This window comes from Oryza glaberrima, chromosome 12 (assembly GCF_000147395.1).
Source record: "Oryza glaberrima chromosome 12, OglaRS2, whole genome shotgun sequence".
Classification (NCBI taxonomy): Eukaryota; Viridiplantae; Streptophyta; class Magnoliopsida; order Poales; family Poaceae; genus Oryza; species Oryza glaberrima.
In genome coordinates, this window is record NC_068337.1 from 2,165,609 (window position 1) to 2,190,011 (window position 24,403).

The window sequence follows — 24,403 nt, forward strand, 5'->3', positions numbered from 1 at the left end:
GTTGTGGATTGAGAATTGAGGACTAGGTACGCTTAATTTTGACTAGGAATCATGAATTGGGCGGCCTTTATTTGGGTATCAAATGTTCCGCTTTGGCCAATTGATTAGGATGATTCTTTCTGGTGTTGTAGTCATTCGTGTCCTCATCATTTGTCGAATAGAGGGATATGATGAATTCTCGCATGCTGACTGATTACTGGCGACGTAATTAGGAGGATTAATTGTGCGCTCCTGTAATTCTACATTCTTTGGTTCCAATGTAAGCTGTGGGTCAATCAACTAGACATTGATGACTGGATATTTGCTGGTACTGTTAGCTACAAAATGGGTTTAGATTATTTTATGATGTTTCATGTTTGTAATGACCCCTGGCAAATTGTGTTGTATTCATTGGTGTCCCCAATTTCCCCTCTTGTTATCTTTGTCAACTGTTGGTTGGGTTTTAGCTTTGTGGCTTTAGAAATTTGTGAGGATATGCTCAACACCGTGTGGTGCCTTCCCCCTCCCAGCCTGTATTTAGAGATTTCACTAATTCAGTCATTTAGTGCATTTTCCAATGCATAGCATTTGTTTCTTGTTTGAATGCATTAGAATATCGAGATTGGCAGGTTAATTAGGGTGTAATTTGAGAATCTCTTGGGACCTGAGTTAGTATAGGGTTGTCTTGGTTTGTTGGCTAGTTATGATTAATATGAATGAACATGTAAGTATGTAACCATGTGCCATAAATATGATGTCCAGGAAAGGAAAATCCTGGTAGCCGGTACATTCAGTACTGAAAAAAAAAATCTGATTTGCAAGTTTTGCTGTTCAGTTATTGTACTTACATTAGCTTTTTTATGTTGCATAAGACAGAGGTGCAGGCTGAAAACCATAGAAGCAAGCATCCTCCTATTTTATTATGTTGTATCCTTATAATTTCAAATAGTTTCATCTGTTTTTGGTGTTGTCGGTTGTGGCCAGTCACTCATACATCATTATTTTATCACATATTCAGTTGTTCATGCATTGCGAGTTGTCTAGTTGTTGATATTGGAAATTGTAGCTAAACGCACTGTGGATAAAATAGTTTGATTAGTGGTGTTATTCTTGTGTTGATGGTCGCATTATCCTTCATATTCCTGTGATGATGTTTAAACCTATAGTTTCCATTCCTTTGGCATGTAATGGGTTAGCATTGATATGCCAAAGTAACTTGTTGAACTTTGAGCATGGACACAAAAAAACCTGGCATATAGGCGTTTAAGAAATTGCTTTGTCCTTTTCTGTAGCAGCATGCTAGTATTGACTGGATATAGCTGAATGGTTATATGGATGAAGCAGTTAGCATTTGATCACATGTATAATGATCACACCTGAGGCCTGACAAATCTGGTTTTCCACTGGCTGCATCATAGCTTGTGTTAGTTACTGGAGAAAGATCTGAAAAAACGAACCACACTTGTTGCTGATTTTGTTCAACGAAAGTGTTCTCTATGGACTGCGGAGCAGAACAATTTATACAAATGGGCTAGTTGGTGAATGCTTGAATTCGAGTATGCCACATTGAACAATAAACTGGAGATGCACTCCTACCTGATATTGATATGTATAAGTATATGGACTATTTGTTTTGTTCCCCTATCTAGAATTATTCACTTTTATGCTTCTATTGTTGTAGGAAAGGCTAAATCAACTTTGGTATGCAAGTATGATACCAGGGAAACAACAAACCATTTCACATGTTACTGTTAGGATGTGTTTTTTTTTTTTTTTTTTTTTTTTTTTTTTTTTTTTGCTGAGACGTGTGATTATATGCTTTTGTATTTGTTTTTTTTATCTCAACTAATATTTGTTCAACTGCAATGCAGGCTGGTCTGAATTCTAGTCTCATGGATGGCGATCTGTTGATTATATGCCCATTTGAGCGGCCAGCGTCCGTTGCTCATATATAAAACTCTAGTGAGCTGTGTAGTTCGTTGTGCCTATGACTGCAAACTTCGAATATGTCGTTGTAGTATGATCAACCAGCAGATGTGTTGTATTTGAGGTTCTGCTACTCTCATAACATAAATAACATGTTATGAAACTTTGATCAAGTCTCAGTATCCTGCTCGTCCTAGTCTTCTTACTCCATCTGGCGTGCATTGCAACTTGGATTCTGATTAACTGTCTGCTACTCTTGAAAGCTGCACTCGACTGCTGCAGCTGAGCGCAAAAGGATCTTAACGATTAAACCTTGCTTCGAGCACCCAGAAGAGCAGTAGTACGGGTTGAGCCAGGGAGGAAACCCAGATGTAGTCCGATTCTAGTTCAATTTGCAGCCCAAGTTTCGGCAGTTTTTGATCGATTTTGCTAGCTCCAGTGATCGCAGAGATATATTTTCGGCGGTGTGCAGGCAGAAAACGGCAAATCGCTCTACCGTTTCCACTCGCGGGAGGCCGGGTGCCGGGTGCCGTGCACCGCATCCTCCTCCCGCTCGCGATTTCGCAAACCAAACCCAAACCGCGGGAGAGAGAGCAGCAAAACCACCCAAATCCCCAATTCCGACCCCAAATCGCACAGAAACCCTCCCCATGGCGGACGCCGCCGCCGACGACGATGCGCCTCCCTCCCCACCCCCTTCCGCGTTCCACCCCGCGTCCGCCGATACCCCCATGTCCGACGCCACCCCATCCGCCGCCGATACCCCAAATCTCCCCGACACCCCCGCCTCCGCCTCCGCCGAACCCGAGACCCCCTTCTCCGACGCCGCGCTCGCCGATGCATCCGATGCTGATGCCTCGGGCGTCGCCGCGCCACCCGACGACGACGGGACCAACCCGTTGGGCGGCGCCATGAAGCACATGGCCCTCGCGCCCCCGGCGCCGCCGAGCAAGAAGTCCAAGAAGAAGAACAGCAACAGCGTCTGGACCAGGCCCAACTCCCGCAAGGGCAAGAAGAAGGCCAAGCAGCCGGCCAACGCCCTCGCCGGCGGCAGCGGCGGCGCCAACGGCCGCCTCCCCAAGCCCTCCAGCGGCGAGGATGAGCTCGTCCTCACCCCGGCGCCCCGATTCGCCGCCGAGCGCAACGACGACGCGCCCGATCGGCCCGTGCTCCTCTCCCGCGTCTTCAAGTCCGACAAGGTCGAGGTCTCCGACGACCGCCTCACCGCCGGCAGCACAAAGGGCTACCGGATGGTGCGCGCCACCCGCGGCGTCGCTGCCGGCGCTTGGTACTTCGAGGTCAAGGTCCTTCACCTCGGCAGCACCGGCCACACCCGCCTTGGATGGGCTACCAACAATGCTGACATCCACGCACCCGTTGGCTACGATGTGTTTGGATTCGGATACCGCGACATGGATGGCACCAAGGTGCACAAGGCATGGAGGGCCAATTACGCTGACCAAGGCTATGGCGATGGCGATGTCCTCGGCTTCTACATTCATCTTCCTGACGGGGAGCTGTATGAGCCCAAGCAGCCCTTCCTGGTTCACTACAAGGGGCTTCCTTTCCGCGCAGAAGCTCCCAAGGCGGCTGAGCAGAAGACGCCGGATCCAGTTCCTGGTCAGTACCATACTACCATTGTGTTTGACTCTACACTTTTCAATAGACTAGTGGTAGATTGTCAGCCAGGAAAACAACAAATGCTATTTTTCATGAAACAACTTGGTATGAACTAGCAATTTCACAGATAAAATTCTGTGTAATAACAAGGATGCAGGTTTCATGATGTTATATGCAATACTTGGCATAATGTAGAATTTGTACCAATTACGGAATTACCAGTAGTAGATTTTCATTTTAAAGTGATTTAGGATTCAGGATTTAGGATCCTGTTCCTGGTGAGTGCCACCGGTGTTACTTCATGTGTTTTAGTGGACTAGTTGCAGATCACCGTGCTAGGAAAATAACACATGCTATGTTTCACAAAACAAATGGGTATGAACTAGCTATTTCACAAATAACATTCTGTACATAATAACAAGGGTGCACATCTGATGACGTTATATGCAATACTGTGTGCCAATTACCAATGGCAGAATTGCATAAAAAAAATAAGTGATTTAGGTTTTAGGCAGTGTTTTTATAGATGCATGGTTATACAACAAACATTACAACTTCCAATGGTTAAAGGGTGATAGTAGTGCACTTGTCCTTACAAAACTGAAAAGTACAGCTAATAAGCTTCATCGGTCTTTTGCATTCTGTATTGCTCAGTTTCACGAGTTTGTAGTAAATATCTCAATCCCATTGGTCAGCTTGGGGGGATTGTTTTGATGTTTCCTATTCAACCTTTGAGAAAATTCTTGATCCCTGTTTGGACACAAGGTTACCTACATGTGTGTCAGTAGTCACTATATCTCAATTGCACAAACTAGATAGTTTTCACTCACTTCTCTTGAAATCATTTCCAAAGCATAGTGTTCTGTACCAAGAAATATAGTTATTGCATATCTTCATCTGTATTATTGGAGGCGCTTAGTGCAGAAGCATAATGCCATAATATGGTAATGGTGAGTGCAACATACAGTTCATAAGTCAAAATGTACACCAGGAAAGCAAAGGAAGCAGCTTATGTTACTTGAGTGATGCTATCTTGAGAATGTAAACCAGAAAAGCAAAGGAAGCACAACATGAAAATGTAACGATTTGCTTCTGCAGCAGCCTTACAATATGCATAACTTCTTAATTTTCCACTCAATCAAAGACAAGAAATATCCATGAAATGTAACAAAATTTACCTCATTGTCCTGTTCAAGAGTATCTATATCTTCATCTGACGATACATTCTATAATATTTATACTGAACTATAAATACTTATATTTTTCCGTTCTGTGATTTGTCTACATCACAAGTACAACATAAGATACTGTACTAATCCTGATCTCAAGGTCTCCCTCCTACATCAAAGAGGTTACCTTGGGTGTTTTTACTTATCCAGTCAACATTCCACCTTATCTTGCATTATATTATGCCTACTTGAATATGAAAGACACTACAGTAAGATTTTAGTTGCCGCAAAGGCACTAATTGAAAAGTTTCAATATTAGATATTCAGTGCAGGTATCCTGTAATAGGTGCACATTAATATCTTCCACTAGATCTCTCTGTCTTGCCTACATGGTCTTTTTTGTTTAAACAGAAAAGGGGTTACTTGTTTGTTTTTCGCATACAAAGTCAGGGTCCTAACAATGATTGTTTTGCAAAGTTGCACTATATGACACTTCCTACTTTGTAGCATCCATTGTTTTATCTGTTCAACCTCTCACTGGTTTTTCATCAAATAATCCATTTTGCAAATGCAGGTAGCGAGATATGCTACTTCAAGAATGGGATATGCCAGGGCACTGCTTTTGTGGACATTCCTGGAGGGCGGTACTACCCAGCTGCGTCAATGTATACACTGCCTGACCAACCAAACTGTCAAGTCAGGTTCAACTTTGGTCCCAATTTTGAGTTCTTCCCAGAAGATTTTGGAGGTCGATTGATTCCTCGACCAATGAGTGACGTGCCTTATAGACCATTTGAGCTGGCGAATGGCGGGCCTGCTGAAAATGGTACTGCTGAAAAAAACATTTAACTGCAGTGAAAATTCTGCTTTAGTTATGTAGAATAGAGCATAATCATGTAATCCGGTTAAAGAGCGCGCAGGCTGATTGATTAGTTTGTCTGGTTATTAAATATTTTATCACTTGAGGTTCTTCTGGTTTGGCCATTTGACCTTCGTGTAGCAACGCATGGCTTCAATCTTTCCCATCAACGCATGGCTTTAATACTGTTAACACAAGATTTCGTCAATAATGTTTGACAGAATCTGATACGTCAAATATTTATGACACGCGCGGTCCGCTCTGTGTGTGTATCTGATACGTCAAATATTTGTGGCAATACAAGGATAACAGCATTTATGCTTGACGATACTCAATCTGGGTTTCTGGGGTAGCCAGGTAGTTTGGAGAACCTTTGAAGAAAAATATATCGAAATAGCAATATCATAAATGATAACATTTTGGACACCGGTGCAGTCTCCAAGTAAAGAAACACAATGTTTGCAAAGCACCGGACCCTTAATTTTCAATGTTTCATATCTTAATCTTAAATAAACAAATACAACAACCAGCTTCATCATTCTGCGAGATAACAGTGTTGAGCTTGAAGACAAGTGATTTTCAAACATAAATAAGGAATTTGAAAAGCCTATGCTGAAGCACACTCACAAATTACAAAGTAACAGGTGACTTTTTGCATAGTTTTAAATGCATGTACATACCAACATGAGAGAAATAACTTCAACTTGAGTGCCATTTGATTTTCAGATGGCTACAGGCCAGATCGTTTTTCACTCTGCTCAATGCCATATCTCGATGCTGCAGCAATGAGGTCATGCTAGGTTCACTCCTTTTGCGTGCCATTTTCCGGGAGATGTTCTTCCATTTTGATTCAAATTCACAGGCTGCACACAAATAATTCAGTAAATAGGAATTCTTACGTAGTAGTGCAAACTTGAAAAGGGAAACATTCATTTCATTTCGATGCAAAAGATGCAGATGGCACCTGAGTATCTAAAGCACATAGACAATGTTAATGTTTCTCTGTGCAGAAAAAGAGGTAACAATAACTAAATGTTTCTTTATGCCAAAGAGTCAATGAACATAGAAACCTTGATGAAACACTAATTATATAATACTAAACAAAACAAGAAAAGAAGTGACCAGTACAGACAGTCATGTTGTCAAATTGTTTTGGTATGGCTAAATAAACATAGCTTCCTAGGGTAACATGTCAGAAAAGTACCAACCTATGATACAAAATAATTTCAGAAAAAATGAAATGACTCCCTAAATCAAGTGAAAACTGGAAAGGAAAAGTTGCACTTACAAGCTAGAGCACTATATGGCTATACGCAATTCTAGTAACATCTCAACCAAGTCTGAAGCTGTTGGAAAATGATGGTTACAATCAATAACCTTCACTTCTGTTGACAAATCCTTCAATAAGGCATGCGAGATTCCATGGCCTTCCAGCAGAGGAAGCTTTGGCACCACCTTTTAACTCACCATTATGTTGTCTCAGGCTAGAAATAATAAAAATACTTTCATCAACACACGATTACCATTTCAACGTGGTACGACTAAAGATGTACTTTCTTTGTTTCATAATGTAAGACTTTCTAGCATTGTCCACATTCGTATAGATGTTAATGAATCTAAGCATATATATGTGTCTATATTCATTAACTTCTATATGAATATGGGCAATGCTAGAAAGTCTTACAATCTGAAATGGAGGGAGTATAAATTTACTTCTCATCTTTGTACTTTCTAAGTTCTAACCATGTTAAGTGCTATGTATTCCAACAAGAACCGATGATCAACACACAAAAAAAAACCCCATATATTGAAGCATGTATACAAGCCTGCCTGAGCAAGACAACTACGAGTAGAATATTTCAAGGCAACTACAATTTTATACACGAATAAAAGGACAAGCTTTGGTATGCCCAACGAGTAACACAGTTCTGCTTGTAAATCACAGCGTCATAAATTGAAGATAGGTAGAAACAAGAGCAGGCAACAGCTTATTCAGTAGAAAATATTATGCATGTTTAACATACATTGCTAAAAGTAGAACAAATTAAGGTTTAATCCATGCTCATTTTTTTTTTGAAAGGAATCAATCCATGTTCAATTATCTTCACTAAAGGGACTGAACAATAACCTGAGCTTCATTTGTTTTCCCAAGTCCTAAAAAAGTACTAAATATATGAAAATCGCAAGGATTTCAGTCCAATTGTCATCCGAATCATGTAACTTTCAGGCCTAATATCACATCTCATAGTGTTAACAAAACAATAGCGATAAATTGGGGGCAGTATTTCAATCACTAACTGGCGGAGCCACCATAACCCACAGAATCTTCTGAAACAGCTCTAGAAACAGTGAATCAAAGGGATTCGGGGAATCACCGGCGAGGGAAATCGGTGGTGACGCCGACGTAGGTGCGGGAGATCCGGGAGGAGGCGATGAGGTAGACGCACCAGCCCAACGCCGCCTTCCCCTTCGCGGCCTCCGCCGACGGATTCCCGGGCGCGCACGAGGCCGAGGCCAAGGCGGCGGCGGCGGGCTCGCCGGATTTGGGAGGAAGAGCGCGAGGGATCTTCGCCGATCGGAAGGTAGCGGAGAGATTCATCTCCCACCTCGCCGGCGAGGCGACGACGCCGTGGGGAAATTTTCGAATTGGGCTATTTTTAGCACGTGAGTTTTAGAGGGCCGTGGGGCGTGTTGGACATGGGCCGAATGGACAAATGGGCCGTACCGAAATGTGAGCCTAATTCGACACGGCCATTTTAAGCCTGGAAAACGTGGATTTTTTCATTTTTAAATTTATTTTTTTAATATTTACAGAAATATTATATCGGCAAAAAGATTTAAAAAATAGACCCTACCGCCCTCTATTTGCGCGGCAAGCTGACGTGGCACATGGACACATGACAATCGTTTTGGGAAGCTATGAATTTTGCACGTGGCCCCCTTGCTGCCCTCTGTCTAGACGGCAAGGGGCCACCGTGCAAAATTCGTAAGGGCAACAAGGGGCTCAGATGCAAAAAGAACTAGCCAATTGCTTTTTTGGCAGGGCCAAAATCACATTTATCCCCTTGCCGCCCTTACAGAGAGCTGCAAGGGGCTTAGCGCAAAATGCGCACAAGTCATGACGCCGTGTGCCACGTCAGCAGGGCGGCAAGGTCCATTTTTGTAAATCTTTCCGCTGATATAATATTTCTGTAAATATTAAAAAAATAAATTTAAAAATGAAAAAAAAAATCAAAAACGTGCATAGAAAATGAATTCCGGCATGCTTCGCACGTGTGAAAATATGTGATAAATCAGAAATCTACGTGATGGAATTCGGATGATTATATTGCAGAGGTTGCACGTGCCAAATTACCGTGCATATACTAGCTGGGAAATGGCATTCTGGTACGTGTAGGGAAAAGACTCGTTTGTGCCAACTCTGAAGCTGGGGTTTGGGTTGTCATGAAGGGCAAAAGAATTAGGCACTAGGTGAGTGTAAATCAGAGGGTGGTTAGGCAAAGCAACCCTGGAAAGTTTTTCCAAATGTGGAATGCAAACTCGCAGCATGAAAGATAATTGGGCGCTAATTGCCTCTGCATTACAGTGTGAGCATTTTGTGGATGAAACCATACGGATCGTATCCTCGCTGTTCCTCATCCGAGTCTGACACTAAGATGTTCAGTTAACAGGTTGATGTGAAATACTTTTTTCACGAACGTGCAGAAGGATTGCACGTCAATATATTAGAAGAAAACAATTATAGTTACACAACACAATCAGCTAGACCGGCTTATGTCAGAGGAAGGGAGAAAAGGCAAAATAAAAGGCTGAAGCTTAGAAAACTACGGCGGCTAAACACAAACTCCAAACAACGAGAATGGGCCGAGCCACGCTACACTCCCGACAAGTTCCCAAAAGCAGCAATACCAGCTAAAGCCACATATGACCAAGCCACCTACGGTTATGTTCCTTCCACAGTTGCCAAGAGACTAGGAGCACCAGGGAGTCGAAGCCAGCGCGGAGATGCTCAGGTAAGCAGGCCCTGCAGGATGGCTACCAGTCCTAGAACCAGTTTTTTCATTCGTGTCCGAAAACCCCTTCCGACATCTGGCTAAATGTCCGATGTGACACCCAAAATTTTTTTTTTTCGCGAACTAAACACACCCTTAGGTGGCATGCACGAAATGAGAGGATATCCCCTCGAGGGATGAAATCACTTTTCCATTTTAAAGGATATGACTTAACGCGTACATTGTCAGAAAATTGGGCATTCGTTGATGTTTTCTCTTTTCATAGTAGAACAAAGCAAATTACCGATTGTTCTGTTATAAAAATGGACAAACTACATATTTTCACCGTTCCAGCTCCCCATTCTTATTCCCTTCTGCACCGGCCAAAACGCTGAACATTACAACTGTCGTTTGTTCATGGCGCTGTAATTCCTAGTACAAATACATTTTTACACCTCTCGCAGGATAAACTATTAGTGGCTTGCATCAGGCGCGCTGCTTCTTGCCACTAGGTAGATCATCATCATAATGCCCACCATCATCCCCTCCATCTTTGTCACCTTTCTTCCTCGCAAGTATCTTGTTAATCTTGTGTAGGTCATTCGTGAGCTTCTGGTCCATGTTCTGCTTCCTCGTCTTCCTGCCATCCTGCATCTTCACTCCAAACTGGAATGCAGCTTTCGGCATCGCTTCCTTCTGGTCGTTGTATTTGGCCCACTCCTCTTCCGTCTCAAAGTCCCACCTATGAAGACGCCCCTTAGCCTGCAAAGGAATCATAGTATCATACATTAGAATGAATTTGGCAGAGTCAATCAAGGACCATATCATCCTAAGAGATGCAAGGCAGCTACAAGCTTATAGGAGAAATTTGGACTTTTACATCTATGTAATTTGGCAGTCAGCCCCAAATTTCTTGGAGAAAGTTACTGTCAGCTATCATAACAATCAGGGCATAGAACCCACTTGGTTTGCAGCCTATGCACACACTTTGGAAATCAAGAAACAGCAGGATTTTTTAAAGATGGCAAACTGGTATTTCAGACATAATTCAACAAATCATCGATGCTCTAGAACTATGGAGTAACCGGGCCAATCCCAACACCAGAGCAAAAATCAATCTCTGGTCTGAGACAATCAGATGAGGTTAATGTAATTTTAGCTTCTTGTAATTTTTTGTATATTTTCCTCCTTCTATCTCCTTTCCCTTTTTTTTCTTTTTTTCCTGCTTCACCTCTTCAGGCAACTCTGTAACCGTTCATTTCTATCAATGAAATGGCTATGAGGTAGAGCTGGCTCTACCTTCTTACATAAAAGAAAAATATATTAGAACGAATTTGGAAATAGATGGTAAAATATTTTTTAAAAAGTACAGTAAACATGAGCTCAAGAATTCCGCAAAAGCAAGTTATGTCTGCTATTGTGAAGGGAAACAGGAAAAAAAAAAAGCATTCAGAATACAGTACTCTCACTTACCCGGCCACCCATGTCCATCTTCGACAAATCATCTTCTTCATCGCTGCCTGCAATCTCATGATTATACTACTGATAACCAGGATAACACTCAGAGCAACTATCTGAGATAAAATTAGGATCTTTCTCCCGTGAATCTTTTTCCCTCAGCTGCTTAAGCCTTTCATCATCACGTTTGAAAACAGAACCAAGACCTCTATCTTTATCTGCTTGAGTCATCAACCTTGGATCCTGGGCTATATTTGGATCAGCTAATACATCATAGTCCTGAGTGCTTTGTTGCATGTACTGTTCTGGATAAGGCATCTGTTGTTCACCATACTGATAGCCTGACCACTCCCCTTGATATCCAGCAGCTACCATTTGAGCTTGAATAGCATCGTATCCATTCTGAAATCATAAGAGGCATTAACTTTTAGGAAATACAGGTCAAGAATAGAACATACTAATAATTAATGGCTATTTCAGTAGAAGGTACAACTATGGGCAAAAAAAAAAATTTAGTTTGTCTTGAACATTGGACATGCATAGCTCAAATTTTACTTTAAGCACAATGGAACCGGAGTTACTAAACACTAGCTGGATTACCGTTTGTGGCCAAGCTTGAGCAGGGTCCGATGGTGGGATGGGCCCATAGACAGGTTTCTCTTCAGTGAAATAGGACTGCTTTTGATGGTTATGTGGGGACTCATCCATATCTTCAGAGACAGGGCTATGGCTCATTTCCTTGTTAGGAACAGAATAGTCAACTCCATCTCCAACAAAAATGAAATCTTCATCTGCTCTAGCAACAGGAATAGACTGTTCCTCATTCTTGCTTAAGTTATTATTTCGAGGGGGTGGCGGCGGCGGCATGTCCTTTTGAAATTGATGTTTCAGAGAAGAACCTGTTTGGCCAGGTCTGGCTACCTCATCATAGTCACCACTTGCTAAACTGTTATTCCCTGCAATATAACAAGCATAACAAGAATCAGGATAATCTAATTTCATCGAGCAAAGCAAGTGCAGATATGGATGAGAGAGTACATACATGCAAATACATTAAGTGAACTAATTAATCCGTTCAGAATCTAAAGTAAACGTGTAACATATGGTCATAACTTAAATACCCAAACTTAAATTATTGACAGAAGACTATAAATCAATTGTAACAAGACTCAACCATTGTGGCAAAAAGTACCAAATAATACTTTTCTATTTTTTCACAATGTAAGTGCTCAGCTTCCAAACAAATCATTTTATATTTTCCTGATGTCACTTAGTTTTTCAGTCAACTTCCACTGCACAAAATCCATTTCAATTTTCAAGTAACATACCTTTTGTGTCCCTCTCCTTTTTCTTTTTCTTCAAGACTTTCCCAGATGATCCAAGTCGAAGGTATGACATGATTTTAGCAATCCTATCAAGTACAGAACCATCCACACTGACAGTTACCATCTCCTGCAGAAGCAAGAAGAATACTGAGGAAAATGATAAGTTTCGGGAAACTTCAATGTGGTATATGATGTATTGCCATAATACCTCTGGAACAGCGCAATCAGCTTTGCTCCTGTGAAGAGTTGTTGGGATATCATTGGTAAGTCCATCCTCCTGGTTTCATTAATGAAATTAATTACTCTTCCGCTAAAACCCATAGTTCAAATCAAAGCAGGAATGATGGAAAAAATTATTTGCAAATAGCATCAATCAATAGTACTGGACATGCTACGAGATGATGAGAATAGGTGATGAAACACCATTACTCTTACTCTCAGAAAATCATTTGGAAGGGTGAATCCAGCAAATGAAACCATTAGCATCAAAAATATGATCTAGTGATGAATTCAGACATGTAAGTTGGATTGTGGTCATAATGAAGGTTCTGCATATAGTAATCATTGAAGCTGTGATGCATCACAATCACAATTTAAATGTGCACAACATAAAAATCATTGCAGATATGTAAGCATGTAACAGCAATACTATATAGTCTATTAATATAATATTGGAAGAGTTTTTTTCATCCTTCCTCTCTTTCTTCTCTTGTTTGCATATTGCGAAGTTAATTGAGAGCTTGAGCATGTTGATTACTGTACTCCAGATGATGAGCAGAGAAACAGACAATAATATATCATGAAACATAGGCATGCATCACGCATATTATAAAAGCTGATAAAACATAAGCATGTTATCATTTACTACATGCTAGCATAGAGTTGACAAATTAGAAATTGAAATAGCAATAACGTTTTTTTACAAAATAGTAGCATCATGTTTAGTACGGATGAATTCTGATGAGTGATGAAAATAAAATAATATACATATCATTTTATTAAGGAAAATGGTCACCACCACCACAAAAATAAAAGTAATTAACATACAGAAAGCACTAAAATGGGGAACTTTGAAGGAGGTACCATGTTGTAAATAAATGCCATCCGACCAGGAAGAAACATTTCATTCGACTTTATGATGCTTTGTGGCTTTATGATCCATTTATAGACAGACTGCAATGAACCAATAATTGCTTTTAGTGTCCATTACATGGTTGATAATAGAAGAAGCAAACACCAATTCTTTTATAAATTAAAAGGAAATCCACCTTTGCAGTTGCAGTGCGGAATGAGACTGCCTGATCTTCTTTTGTTGACCTGTACAACACAAGTTCACAGGTTAAATATCAAATATGTGTATCCTAGTTAAATACTAACTTACGATGTGCATCCAGACAAGGATGAAGGACATGAGGCCAAACTTCATAGTGCTACATCCCAAATCATGAAATGCTTATAAACAATTATTGTATTATTCCAATGACAGTCCTGATTTTTTAAGATAATACAAATCCAGATTTAATACTGTACAGGAAATCATGTTTAACTGAGAATGATCCAGCGGCCACTATAAAGCATAGCAAAATTATAAATAATTCCAATGCACAGAATAATTCTGCCCGACAGTATTCATAAAGAAAATAGGAAACCATCCACCATAAAAACACCTACTAAAATTCTAACAAAAGAAAAATGGATATCTCTTAACTTCACCTCACAGTTACAAGGAGGACTAGGCCTAAAAAAGCTTGACAATTTGTTGTGTCATATAATAATTATTGGAATCAACTCCCCACTTTCTTAAAAATTATGCAAGTGATAATCACTGTAATATATTACAGCATTTGAAATGAAGCATGGATCTGACAGCTTGTCCTTAATCCATATGACTACTCCCTCCGTCCCACAAAAATTTGATTCCTAGGGTCGATCATTTGTCCCACAATAAATCGATTCCTATGCCAGAGATCGAGAAACACTAATTGCATCTTTATCATTTTCCCTGTGTTGTGTTGTCCAACACCCACCGGGTGAATTAAAAAAATGAAATCAACGCATCATCTCCAGTGAAGGGAGGCTGAGGAAGTAGTTGGGCACGAATTTCGCAGGAACTTTTTTTATGAAAAGTGCTAATCATGGTTGTACTTGATGAGGGTGTTTTGGTCTTTTGTTGCTTGGACTAAAACTGCATTGGGCTTCTAGGATTCAGTTTTACCTGGGATGGAGGGAGTACAAAACTACCAGGAAAAAGGTATGATCAAATGGTATGAAACTAAAACTGCAGTATTGTGGGAAATACCTTGTCTGTGTATCCTTCCCATCCTCTGCATCAGGCTTCTTTTCTATTTCACTTCGTACTTTGTGAAGTAGAGCATAGTCCAAACCTTTGACCAAATGTGTATGTTCCAAATCACCTTTAAGACACAAAGTGAAATTAAATATCAATCAACATGATAGTTCAGAAGAAAGACAAAAAAAATTAAAGAAAAAGTGCCAGCCATCTAAGTCTCCAAATCTACAACAATATATCATAGTCTTAAAAAATATGTCCAACTGAACTATCCACCTTTAGTTTTGAGCTATCGAACCTCATTCCTTGACTGCATACTACTGACTGACTAGGTCAAAATACCAAGTATATGATAGCTCTATATATTTCAAATTAAAAAGGAACCTAAAAATCAAGCAGCTATTTGAAACCGCGACAAGTTTGTGGACATAAAACAGTTCCAAAGAAAGATTCAAATTCTCATTTCCACAGATGTCATAACCAAACTATGTTAGAATTTTAACCGTTTGTGCAGATCTATGAGCATTTGTCTATACATAAATGAAGTGTTTAAAAAAACAAGTCACAACATAAATTGTTCCCAAAAGGATGAAAAGCATTTTCTTACAAGGAAAGAGTATAACACTGTTGCACTACCAACCTCCAAGATATTTGCTTTTCTCAATAGATATCTTGTGTACATCTGCTAGCCTGTAATACGAAAAATTGCAGACGTTGAGTTCCAGAAGAGCAGACAATAAACCAAGCAAAGAAAATGTCAGCCAAATGAGACCTGTGGTCTGTTACCTTAAATCTGCTCCGGGAGGTGCCACAGCATGAAATGAACCAAGCTCTGTAGGTTCATAGTCAGGGTTTTGATCTTCACGGCGCTCCTTAGCACGATCTCGATACCTAGGTGTCTCTGGTTCTTCCTTTTTCTCCTCTCTGCATGGGAAAATAAGGGAGAATTAGGTTAGCCAAATTGACTTGCTCCCTAAAACCCTAAAATGCCGGAAGTAGTTTTAGTTGCATCTGATTTATCAGTGGGGGGTTCCCATCCTAGTGGAGCAGTGCAAGAGATGACAGGGTGTCAGGGCCACACCAGTAAAAAAAATGGGGATTTTTATCAAGTGCACAAAAAACTGGTACTTAGGTGGCCAGGTTTAGTCTCTGGTTTAGCCAGACCCACGGGTGTGAAAAAAATCATTCTTGGTCGAAGAAGAAGATTTCTATTAATCAATCAGTTTATCACTTCCTGCTTTGACATGATTACAGATTCTGCAAACTTGACTTGAAATGCAGCCAAAAGGGCATGGATTATCCTCCTATGACTACAATGGATCTGAGTACCAATAGCCACTTCCCCTAAGTGTAAGGAGAGCATGAATCCTAGATTTCCAAAACTTCCTTGGTTTAGCACTTTAGTGTTTACCATTTAAACGCTGTTCTTCTGGATCAACAGCTTGTGATATGTATATACTCCTACAACAAAATATGATATAGAAGACTAGTACTACTACAAGTCTACAATACAGACATTACATAAGGGCAGTCGGGTAATTTTTTTCAGATTGGTAAAGGAATCACCACTGCACCTAATTATTTTCTTTTTATAGTAATGCAAGGCAGTGTATTGAAAGTGAACGAAAGATCTAGTTAAGTGGGATGGTTCAGTGAGTCAGGTCACTTGCATGATTCTTTAGACCCTAATCACTGTCTAACAAGGTGGCTATAAGATTAACTGCAAGAACAACGACTTCAGTCGTTTGTTTTGATTACAAAAATTCATGACACCATACTACTACATAGAATCTGGATCTCAAAAACTATTTTACAAGCAAACAGTAACTATACCATCAAATGTTGCAACTTCTTCTTTTTATTTTTTTGACAATCTACTTTTAATAAATTTCTCCTACAGTCCCAAAACATACAGATTTTGTTTCTACCTCGAATCAGTTACATCTTTCTAAGTGAAATGATACTTACTTCCGCCGCATCAGCTTCTCCTTGTAGTAGTTCTTCTTGGACGACATCTTGTCCAATAAGCCCTAGGAAGCCGGCGGTGCGCAGGGTCAGCGACAGGGCAATGAAACCGACGTGGTTAGGAGGCGGCAGCGCGTAGCCGCCGGAGACGAGGCAAGCTCATGGGCAAGGGGGCTTCTCGCTGGCGCTGAAGTAGACGAGACGACGACGACGACGGGGGAAAGCGGTGCGGCGGCAGAGAAGAGAGGTGGGGGAGCGCAGCGCCGCGGCGGCTTGGAAGGCGAGTGCGTGGAGGAGGGAGAGGGAAACGCGCGAGGTTGGCCGCGGCGGCGCCGGCGCCGGCGCCGGAGTAGCAAACGGTAGTGGATGGGAGCCGAGGCGGGTCGGAGGGAGGTGGGGAAGGAAGTCCGTCTGATTTGCGCTTGGGCCGGCCGCGAGCCTGTGGATGAAATGGGCTATTGGGCCCTTTCAGCTCCAAAGAAATCGGCCCGCTATCCGAACGAACGGAGGATTCGTTCGCGCGTTTGTTTGGAAAATTGCCTCCTCCTCCTCCCATCTGCCTTCCCTTGTCGATCGCACATCACCCCCACGAAATCAGCTGTCATCCGACGACGAGGAGGAGATCAACCACCACCCCACGCACGCCACATCTCCACCCACCAACGCGGCTGCCTCCTCCTCCGCCTACAGGCGCGCTGGATTGGACAATATTCCCCGCCTCGACTCCTCGAGCCATCCAGGGCCTGTGTGAGGTGACGGTGGCCGGCGCGAGAGAAGTCGAGTGTGCCGTGTGTCTGCAGGATTTCGTGGCGGTGGACAAGCTCAGGATGATGCCCTGCTGCCACACCTTCCACCAGCGCTGCATCTTCGACTGGCTCCGTCTGGCGGCTGCGATGCATCTGCTCTCTCTGCCGCCGCCCCCTCTGCCCACACAGCACAACAGGAGGATGACAAGATTGGGTGCCCGGAGCCAGGGGGGGAGCCAGGTGTGGGGCAGCTTGGGCCCGGGCCCCACACCTGGCAGAAAAAATATCAAGGAATTTACTAATTTTTCTATTAAAATTCGTTCAAGAAGTTTATACTCTAGTGATTAAGCCCTACTCTTGATATAATCCTGGCTCCGCCCCTGCCCGGAGCTAGGAGCGACCCTGCTGATGAACCGGCTGAGGATCCCCCGGGGCTCCAGCTAACAAGGCAAATAACAAAACCTGAACAAAACTCCCTGCCACAGTTTACCAACCCAAGGACACTCGCAGCTAGCACCCAAAACAGAGACCAATCCCTACTCTTGCTAGACGAAGGTCGTTGATCGCTTCACGAACTCCAGGGTCGGAATTTCTTCAGCCTTCAGAAGTGGCTTCCACTGCAACAACAGACAAATCACGCGCAGGGGAATTGCTAATGGAGATGAGACAAGTTTGCATCTAAAAATCATATCATTTCTGAAAGACCAAAGCAACCAACACACAGCTGCAACCGCAAGTAACATGCATCTGATTCTAGTTTTTTTGGAGCTATCATTCCCAATGACTGTGGCGAAGAAATCCTCAAAACTTTGAGGTAATCTAGCCCAACCACAAGCATCTCTACAAATACAAGACAGCAATAGGGCAGCTAAAGCAAATATGCACAGCATTTTCAATTTCACCACACAGTTGACAAAACTCTGAACCTGCCCACCCTCTCTTCTTCAGTTGAGCAGCTGATTGAATCCTATCTCTAATAGCCAGCCAAATGAAGTGCTTTTGTTTTGAGGGAGTGGGGGAACTCCACAGGGCAAAGTGATCATATTATACATTGATTTAGGCGAATAGGCCCCTTTTTTTGTCTACTGCCGGATCAGTATATCAGGTTCATCGGACACTACAGGACTGTTCTCTCAACTAGGGAAGATAACTCCAGCCATTTTTCTAGATCCCCAGAGTTGAAAGACCTTCTGAGAGACAGCACACCCATCCCCTGGGTAATCACCTCTCTTAGCAGCAATGTTTTGTTGGTGCCAAATTATAACTTAGGAAAGGTAGTTTTCGATGGATAGTTTCCAACCCAGGTATCTCTCCAGAAATAGTTGTGATCCCCCCTCCCTGCAATCCAAGTAGAACCCATCTCTTGACTCTGATCAAACCTTGCCAGAATTTCAGCTCTCATTGTTGTTAGCTGTAGCCATGCCAATTATGCTAACAATCCTTGTTCTGTTGAATTGAATAAGTTTATGCTAAAAGATAACTGAAGTCTAATTTAACAAGAAATGCGTGTAGCAGATGTTGGGTTTCTTTTGTGGTTTAACTAAATATTGCAGACTGGGGGACTGAATAACTGGAGTATAGAGAAATTAGGCCAAATACTTGAAGGAAATATCCCAGGATAAGCAACAAAAGAAGAAATGTTTGAGGTTTGATGAAAATAATTAGGGACCTTTTTAACTGACACAACAGTTTTAAGACAGATTGTATAAAATGTGCACAAGAAGGTATAAAGAATTTAGCTTATGGGGAAACCGACATGTTAACAACTCCTCCTGACTCTCAATAACCCCTCCTTCCTGTTCTGGAGTGTAAATCCTATCCTTTCTTCTTCTACCATTAGCCTTAGCATGGAAATACTTTACGTTATTATCACCATGATAAATCTTGAGTTCCACTCGAGACACTCACGACTATGATTGATCCGATTTTTCGATGAGTTGAAGATAACTACGATTTGAGAGAAACGTTGACGACCCAACTACAACCATACGAGATGTTGTTGTGTTGCGCCTTAGCGATCGATACACCTTTCCGTGGGTTGTTGATCTAGCCAGTGTAGATCAACCTTATTCCTGCAAGCAAATCGAGGAAACAAGTAAGAACTAGATAAAAACAATCTGAATTGCAAAATAGGAATTAAATACAAATGATAAATTGGGGTTCTGTAACGAGCAAATCAGCGATCTAATCGACCACAGGATTACACGGCAAAGTAGTGAAGCTAAACTTTAATCTAAACAAAAACCAAAAAACCCTGAAGAGATACCTAGCTATTTAAGGGGGTGGGAGGATGACCAAGGGGTCCCTATGGTCGTGCTCCACCTGGATGGGGTGCACCCCACATGGGCTCCACTTAGGCTGGGGTCCCAAATGAAGTTACATGCTTATAGACCCATTATGAGTGACGTAACACTTTGTTCATATGATTGCGGCCAAATGAAGTTACATGCTTATAGACCCATTATGAGTGACGTAACACTTTGTTCATATGATTGCGGCCGACTGAGATGGAATTTGGAGATGAGGTTGGATCAATTTGAAAGAGGACTCCGATAGCTTTCCATTAAGTACTCACGGGCCCAAAACGGAGCACATATGCACACCTGGCGGCTGTTTGAAATCAGCACTCTAGCAGGTGGCCGAATCGGATTCCAGCACTTGGTGGATTTTATCGTGATGTCTTCTTGTTGATTCACAATGTGAGCAATGATTGTATCTATAGTAGTCATAGTCACATCATCCTCCCCTTCTTCATGGAAAAATGTCATCGGTTTTTCCATATGGTGTTCATCGCGTAGTGCATGATCTTGCCCGTAGAAGTGTCTACAAGAAAACAAACGCAACAAAATTTTATCATGTAATATCATTAGTTCTTTAGCAAATTGTATTAATCTCCTATGAAACAAATGTACCTAATAATTGGGATGTACTGCAAAGTATGTAGGAACTACATCGATATAATTCTCTTGCAGCTCATCTCGCTCCCCTTCTTCATAAACAAAGCATTGACATGATACTTTTTCAGTGGCACAAAGTAGCAACATTGAGCGATCTTGTCGCTCCCCTTCTTCAAAACCAACCTATTTCTTTAAATCAAAACAAGACAAACTCGAGATAATATGATTAGCAATAACATCTCCCTAGCGTGCATGTTTTATCCACATCTACATGAGGTTCTAAATCCGAACAGATGTAAACTCTATGCACCAAATATATTCCTTTACCATTATATTCACCAAAGATATGAAAAATAGCATTAGTCGGACATGGCAAATTAGACTTAGCAAATAATTTCTCCTTAAAATTATCGAGCTCACAAAAGTCATCAAACCGAACATAGCCCTAAGTATTTAAAGAAGAAAGCAATTCACGTTCCTCTACTTCATGAGAAATGTGAACAACATGCTTAAAATCAGCACAGAAAGAACTCACACTAGAAATAGCACGGTTATTCACTAGTTGTGGCACTGATATAAGTGAAGCATTATCACACAATTCTTTTTTATCACAAGGAACATCAAACAAATCAACTTGTGACAAAAGAATGTCAACAATTGGTTCCACTAATAGTTGCTCTACCATAGCATGAAGAGTGGACATGTGCAGCTCATCTTGAGAATATCCACCTTCATTTATCTCAGCACCATTTAATTTACCTTGCAAACTTTTTTCAAACATTGTAGGTGCTTCATACTTCTCCGCTTTCTTATCAAGAACATTAGTCTCCTCCTTTTGTTGATTGTTTTGAACTCCCTGCAAAACGTTAGTAACAGGAGACACAAAAGATTGTTCCTCCAATGTTTGCACATCATCATTGCACAAGGAAATAGGAGATTCAGAAACAACAGATAAATCACATTGTTCATGCTTTCTCGTATTTGATATGAAATCTTGTAAAATTTTACTCTTAACGCTACGAGCAAGCATGAATAAGTGTCTATGATTATATGCCACATTAGCAAGCATAACCTGAACTTCAAAATTGAGCCCATTGAAAAATCTACGCATTGTGTTTTCATTGCACTCTTTTAGACCACTATAGATGATACAAACTTGAGTAAATTTCAGTGTGGTCCATGTATTTTTTACCCATCTTGCAGCTTGGATCATTTCTTAGCCAAGGTTTTCACTTTGAACCACTTAAACTTACCATTTGTTTCACTCTAGTCCACCTCTCGTCTTCTCCACGTCCAATGGGCCATCAGAGATGCGGCAACACCATTGCTTCCCCCTCTTTCTCTCTCTGCTATCTGCTGCATCGTGCCCAACTCTGGTGGCTTGATCTGTAGGGAGAAGGAGTAGTGCAGCAGTGCCCAACTCTTGTTGCCTATTCTAGAGGGAGGAGCTAGCGGAGCGTGGGGTCGAGTGCACAGCTCGCACACCAGAGGTGCTAGTGATGAACATGCATGGGCTGATGGACCTCGAGCAAGGGGAAGGGCGGACATTGGACAGTTTTGAGCTCCTTAGCTCATCCGGCATCCGCACAAGCATATTGCCGATTTCTATGATCGGCAATATATTTTATGGGGTGCGCTAGATCAAGGAGAGATAGTGATACAAATAATTATCCTGGTTCATGCCCTCAAGGTGAGGTAATACCCTACGTCCAGTGTGGTTGATTCTCTGTATCGGTGGAAAAATGGTCCCAGAAGAAATCTTGGAGATGATCCAACCTCCCTCTCCTCTCGAGACCCCTGCCCCCTCTTATATAGGATGAGAGGGGAGGGTTACAAGGAAAGTATACAGTTGATTGCAACTAGATCTCCGTATTCTATCTATAAAGATATGCATGATCCCCGAGAATTATATCTTATCCCGGAAATCTCTCTTTCTTTATTTACAAGTACGCCGCATGGGCCTAGGGATCTTGGCCCACCCTATGTCGTACGGCCCAAAGGCCTCTCCTTGGGTACCCGGGTACCGTGTATCCCACAGTAGCCCCCGAGTACTTAGCTTGACGAAGACTCAGAGGTTGGTGAAGCCATCTGGTGGAGACAAGACTGGCTGAGTACTCATCTCAATATTGCTGAGTGAAAATTGTTGCAGCCGAGTGGTTATCTCATCAAGTAAGGGTTGCATCCGCTAAGGGAGCACAACCCTCAGTCAGTGGCGGTGAAGCAGCCATGGTGCATGGGGAGGAAGTCGCCAGGCATCGACGCAGACGTCCGGCTATCCTCCGCAAGGAGCGGATCACTTGGCGGCGGCGTAGGCGGTTGGCTCGAAGGTGCAAGCTTCCGATCGGCAATGCAGTAGCCGTCCTGCGCGGGGAGCGGATCACCCTGAGGCGGTGTATGCGGTCGGCCCGAAGGTGCAAGCCTCCAGTCGGTAACACAGTAGTCGTCCTGCGCGGGGAGCGGATCACCCGGCGGCGGCGTATGCGGTCGGCTTGGAGGTGCAAGCCTTCGGTCGAAAACGCAGTAGCCGTCCTGCGCGCGGAGCGGGTCACCCGATGGCGGTGTATGCGGTCGGCTCGGTGCAAGCCTTCAGTCGGCGACGAAGTAGCCGTCCTGCGCGAGGAGCTTGTCACCCGGTGTCCGCGAGTAGTACCCAGGCAATGAGGGGTGTCAAGCCCCTGAGTCTGTGGTGAAGTCGGCAAAGAGCACCCGGACGATGAGTGAGGCGAAGCCCCCAAGTTCGTGGCAAGGTCGGCGAAGGGCACCTGAACGACGAGGTAGGCGAAGCCCCCGAGTACGTGGCAAAGTCCGCGTAGAGTGCCCAGACAACGAGGGAGGCGAAGCCCCCGAGCTCGTGGCGGAGTCGGTGCAGAGCGCCCGGACAACGAGGGGGCGAAGCCCCTGAGTCTGTGGCGGGTCGGTGTAGAGCGCCCGGACAACGAAGGAGGCGAAGCCCCCGAACCCGTGGCAGAGTCGGTGCAGAGCGCCTGGACAACGAGGGAGGCGAAGCCCCCTAGCCCGTGGCGGGTCAGCGAAGAGCACCCGGACGACGAGGGAGGCGAAGTCCCTGAGTCCGTGGTAAGGTCGGCGTAGAACGCCCGGGCAGAAAGGAAGGCGGAGCCCCCAAGTCCGTGGCGGGTCGGCGTAAAGAGCTTAGACAACGGGGGAGACGAAGCCCCTGAGTCCGTAGCGAGGTCGGCGAAGGGCACCCGGATGACGAGAGAGGCGAAGCCCCCGAGTCCGTGATGAAGTCGGCATAGGGCACCCGGACGACGGGAGAGGCGAAGCCCTCGAGTCCATGGTGGGTCGGCGTGGAGTGCCAGGACGACGGAGCATGCGAAGCCCCCGAGTCCATGGCGAAGTCGGTGTAGAGCGCCCAGACAACGAGGGAGGTTAAGCCCCCCGAGTCCGTGGCGAGGTCGGCGAAGGGCACCTGGACGACGGAGGCGAAGCCCCTGGATCCGTGGTGAGTTGGCGAGGAGTGCACGGACGATAGGGGATGCGAAGCCCCCCGGGTCCGTGGTGAGTCGGCGTGGAGTGCACGGTCGATGGGGGATGCGAAGCCCCCGGATCTGTGGTGAGTCGACGTGGAGTGCCCAGACAACGGGGGATGCAAAGCCCCCGAGTCTGTGGCGGGTCGGTGTAGAGCGCCCAGACCCGCAGGTGTGCCCCGGGCACAGTCGAGCCGCGCCAGCCGGGTAATGGATGAAGTTCCCAATGTGCGGCGTAGTGCCCCGAGCGTGCGTGCAAACAAAAAGGGGAAACAACTGCAGCAGCATCAATGAATTAAATACATATGTATCTACGTAGATGCAAAGTCAAAGAAAAGCATGGAGTATTTGCTTGCTCCCAGATAATCATCGGTCACATGCATGTGGCCCATCGCATGCATGTACTGCACAGCTGCACACAATCGAGACGGACGGCCTGATCATGCTTAACCAAGCGACGTCACGCGATGTCGTGCGCTGGCAGCTGGCGGCTGGCGGCCGGTGGTCTCGCACTCCCGCGTGCGGCCGTGCGTGCCCTCGGTGTGGACAGCTTAAGCCGGTACATACTCCGATCGTAGAAGCCGTCGGCGACATGCATGCAAAAAATCACAGATTAATCCGGGATTAGCAACCGGCAAGATTAGTCTAAATGGAACAAACAGATGCATCTATATGCTTGCTGTATAGAT

The 24,403-nt window shown here is 43.5% G+C and overlaps 2 protein-coding genes and 1 pseudogene across 3 annotated transcripts; 1 reads left to right on the plus strand and 2 right to left on the minus strand.

Moving 5' to 3' along the window:
* Positions 1-1,851: 1,851 nt before the first annotated feature.
* On the plus strand, positions 1,852-5,723 carry LOC127757129 (protein TRAUCO-like). Its single transcript, XM_052282565.1, has 2 exons — positions 1,852-3,525; positions 5,269-5,723. Exons 1-2 carry the CDS (start codon positions 2,556-2,558, stop codon positions 5,541-5,543), a joined length of 1,245 nt encoding a protein of 414 aa, XP_052138525.1. The 5' UTR covers positions 1,852-2,555; the 3' UTR covers positions 5,544-5,723.
* A 216-nt stretch (positions 5,724-5,939) lies between these two features.
* LOC127757133 (structure-specific endonuclease subunit slx1-like) lies at positions 5,940-8,179 on the minus strand. Of its 2 annotated transcripts, none has more exons than XM_052282569.1 (3): positions 7,929-8,179; positions 6,931-7,037; positions 5,940-6,416 (listed from the first exon to the last, which is right to left on the minus strand). In XM_052282569.1, the coding sequence occupies exons 1-3, from the start codon at positions 8,150-8,152 to the stop codon at positions 6,253-6,255; spliced, it is 495 nt and encodes a 164-aa protein (XP_052138529.1). In that variant the 5' UTR covers positions 8,153-8,179; the 3' UTR covers positions 5,940-6,252. The 2 variants fall into 2 exon arrangements, 1 of the variants encoding a protein (XP_052138529.1); XR_008013373.1 differs by having other exon boundaries at positions 6,271-6,416; positions 6,842-7,037; positions 7,929-7,968.
* A 1,474-nt stretch (positions 8,180-9,653) lies between these two features.
* Positions 9,654-16,972, minus strand: LOC127757128 (suppressor of mec-8 and unc-52 protein homolog 2-like; annotated as a pseudogene).
* Between the last annotated feature and the right edge of the window lie 7,431 nt (positions 16,973-24,403).

What these genes read in the sequence shown, in the direction of transcription:
- LOC127757129 (XM_052282565.1), top strand. Translation starts at nt 2,556, where the DNA reads ATGGCGGACGCCGCCGCCGACGACGATGCGCCTCCCTCCCCACCCCCT. An exon ending in GACGCCGGATCCAGTTCCTG is followed by an intron (nt 3,526 to 5,268) that starts GTCAGTACCATA and finishes TTGCAAATGCAG; the next exon opens with GTAGCGAGATATGCTACTTC.
- LOC127757133 (XM_052282569.1), bottom strand. Translation starts at nt 8,152, where the DNA reads ATGAATCTCTCCGCTACCTTCCGATCGGCGAAGATCCCTCGCGCTCTT. An exon ending in ACCACCGATTTCCCTCGCCG is followed by an intron (nt 7,038 to 7,928) that starts GTGATTCCCCGA and finishes TATTATTTCTAG; the next exon opens with CCTGAGACAACATAATGGTG. An exon ending in ATTTGTCAACAGAAGTGAAG is followed by an intron (nt 6,417 to 6,930) that starts GTTATTGATTGT and finishes ATTTGTGTGCAG; the next exon opens with CCTGTGAATTTGAATCAAAA.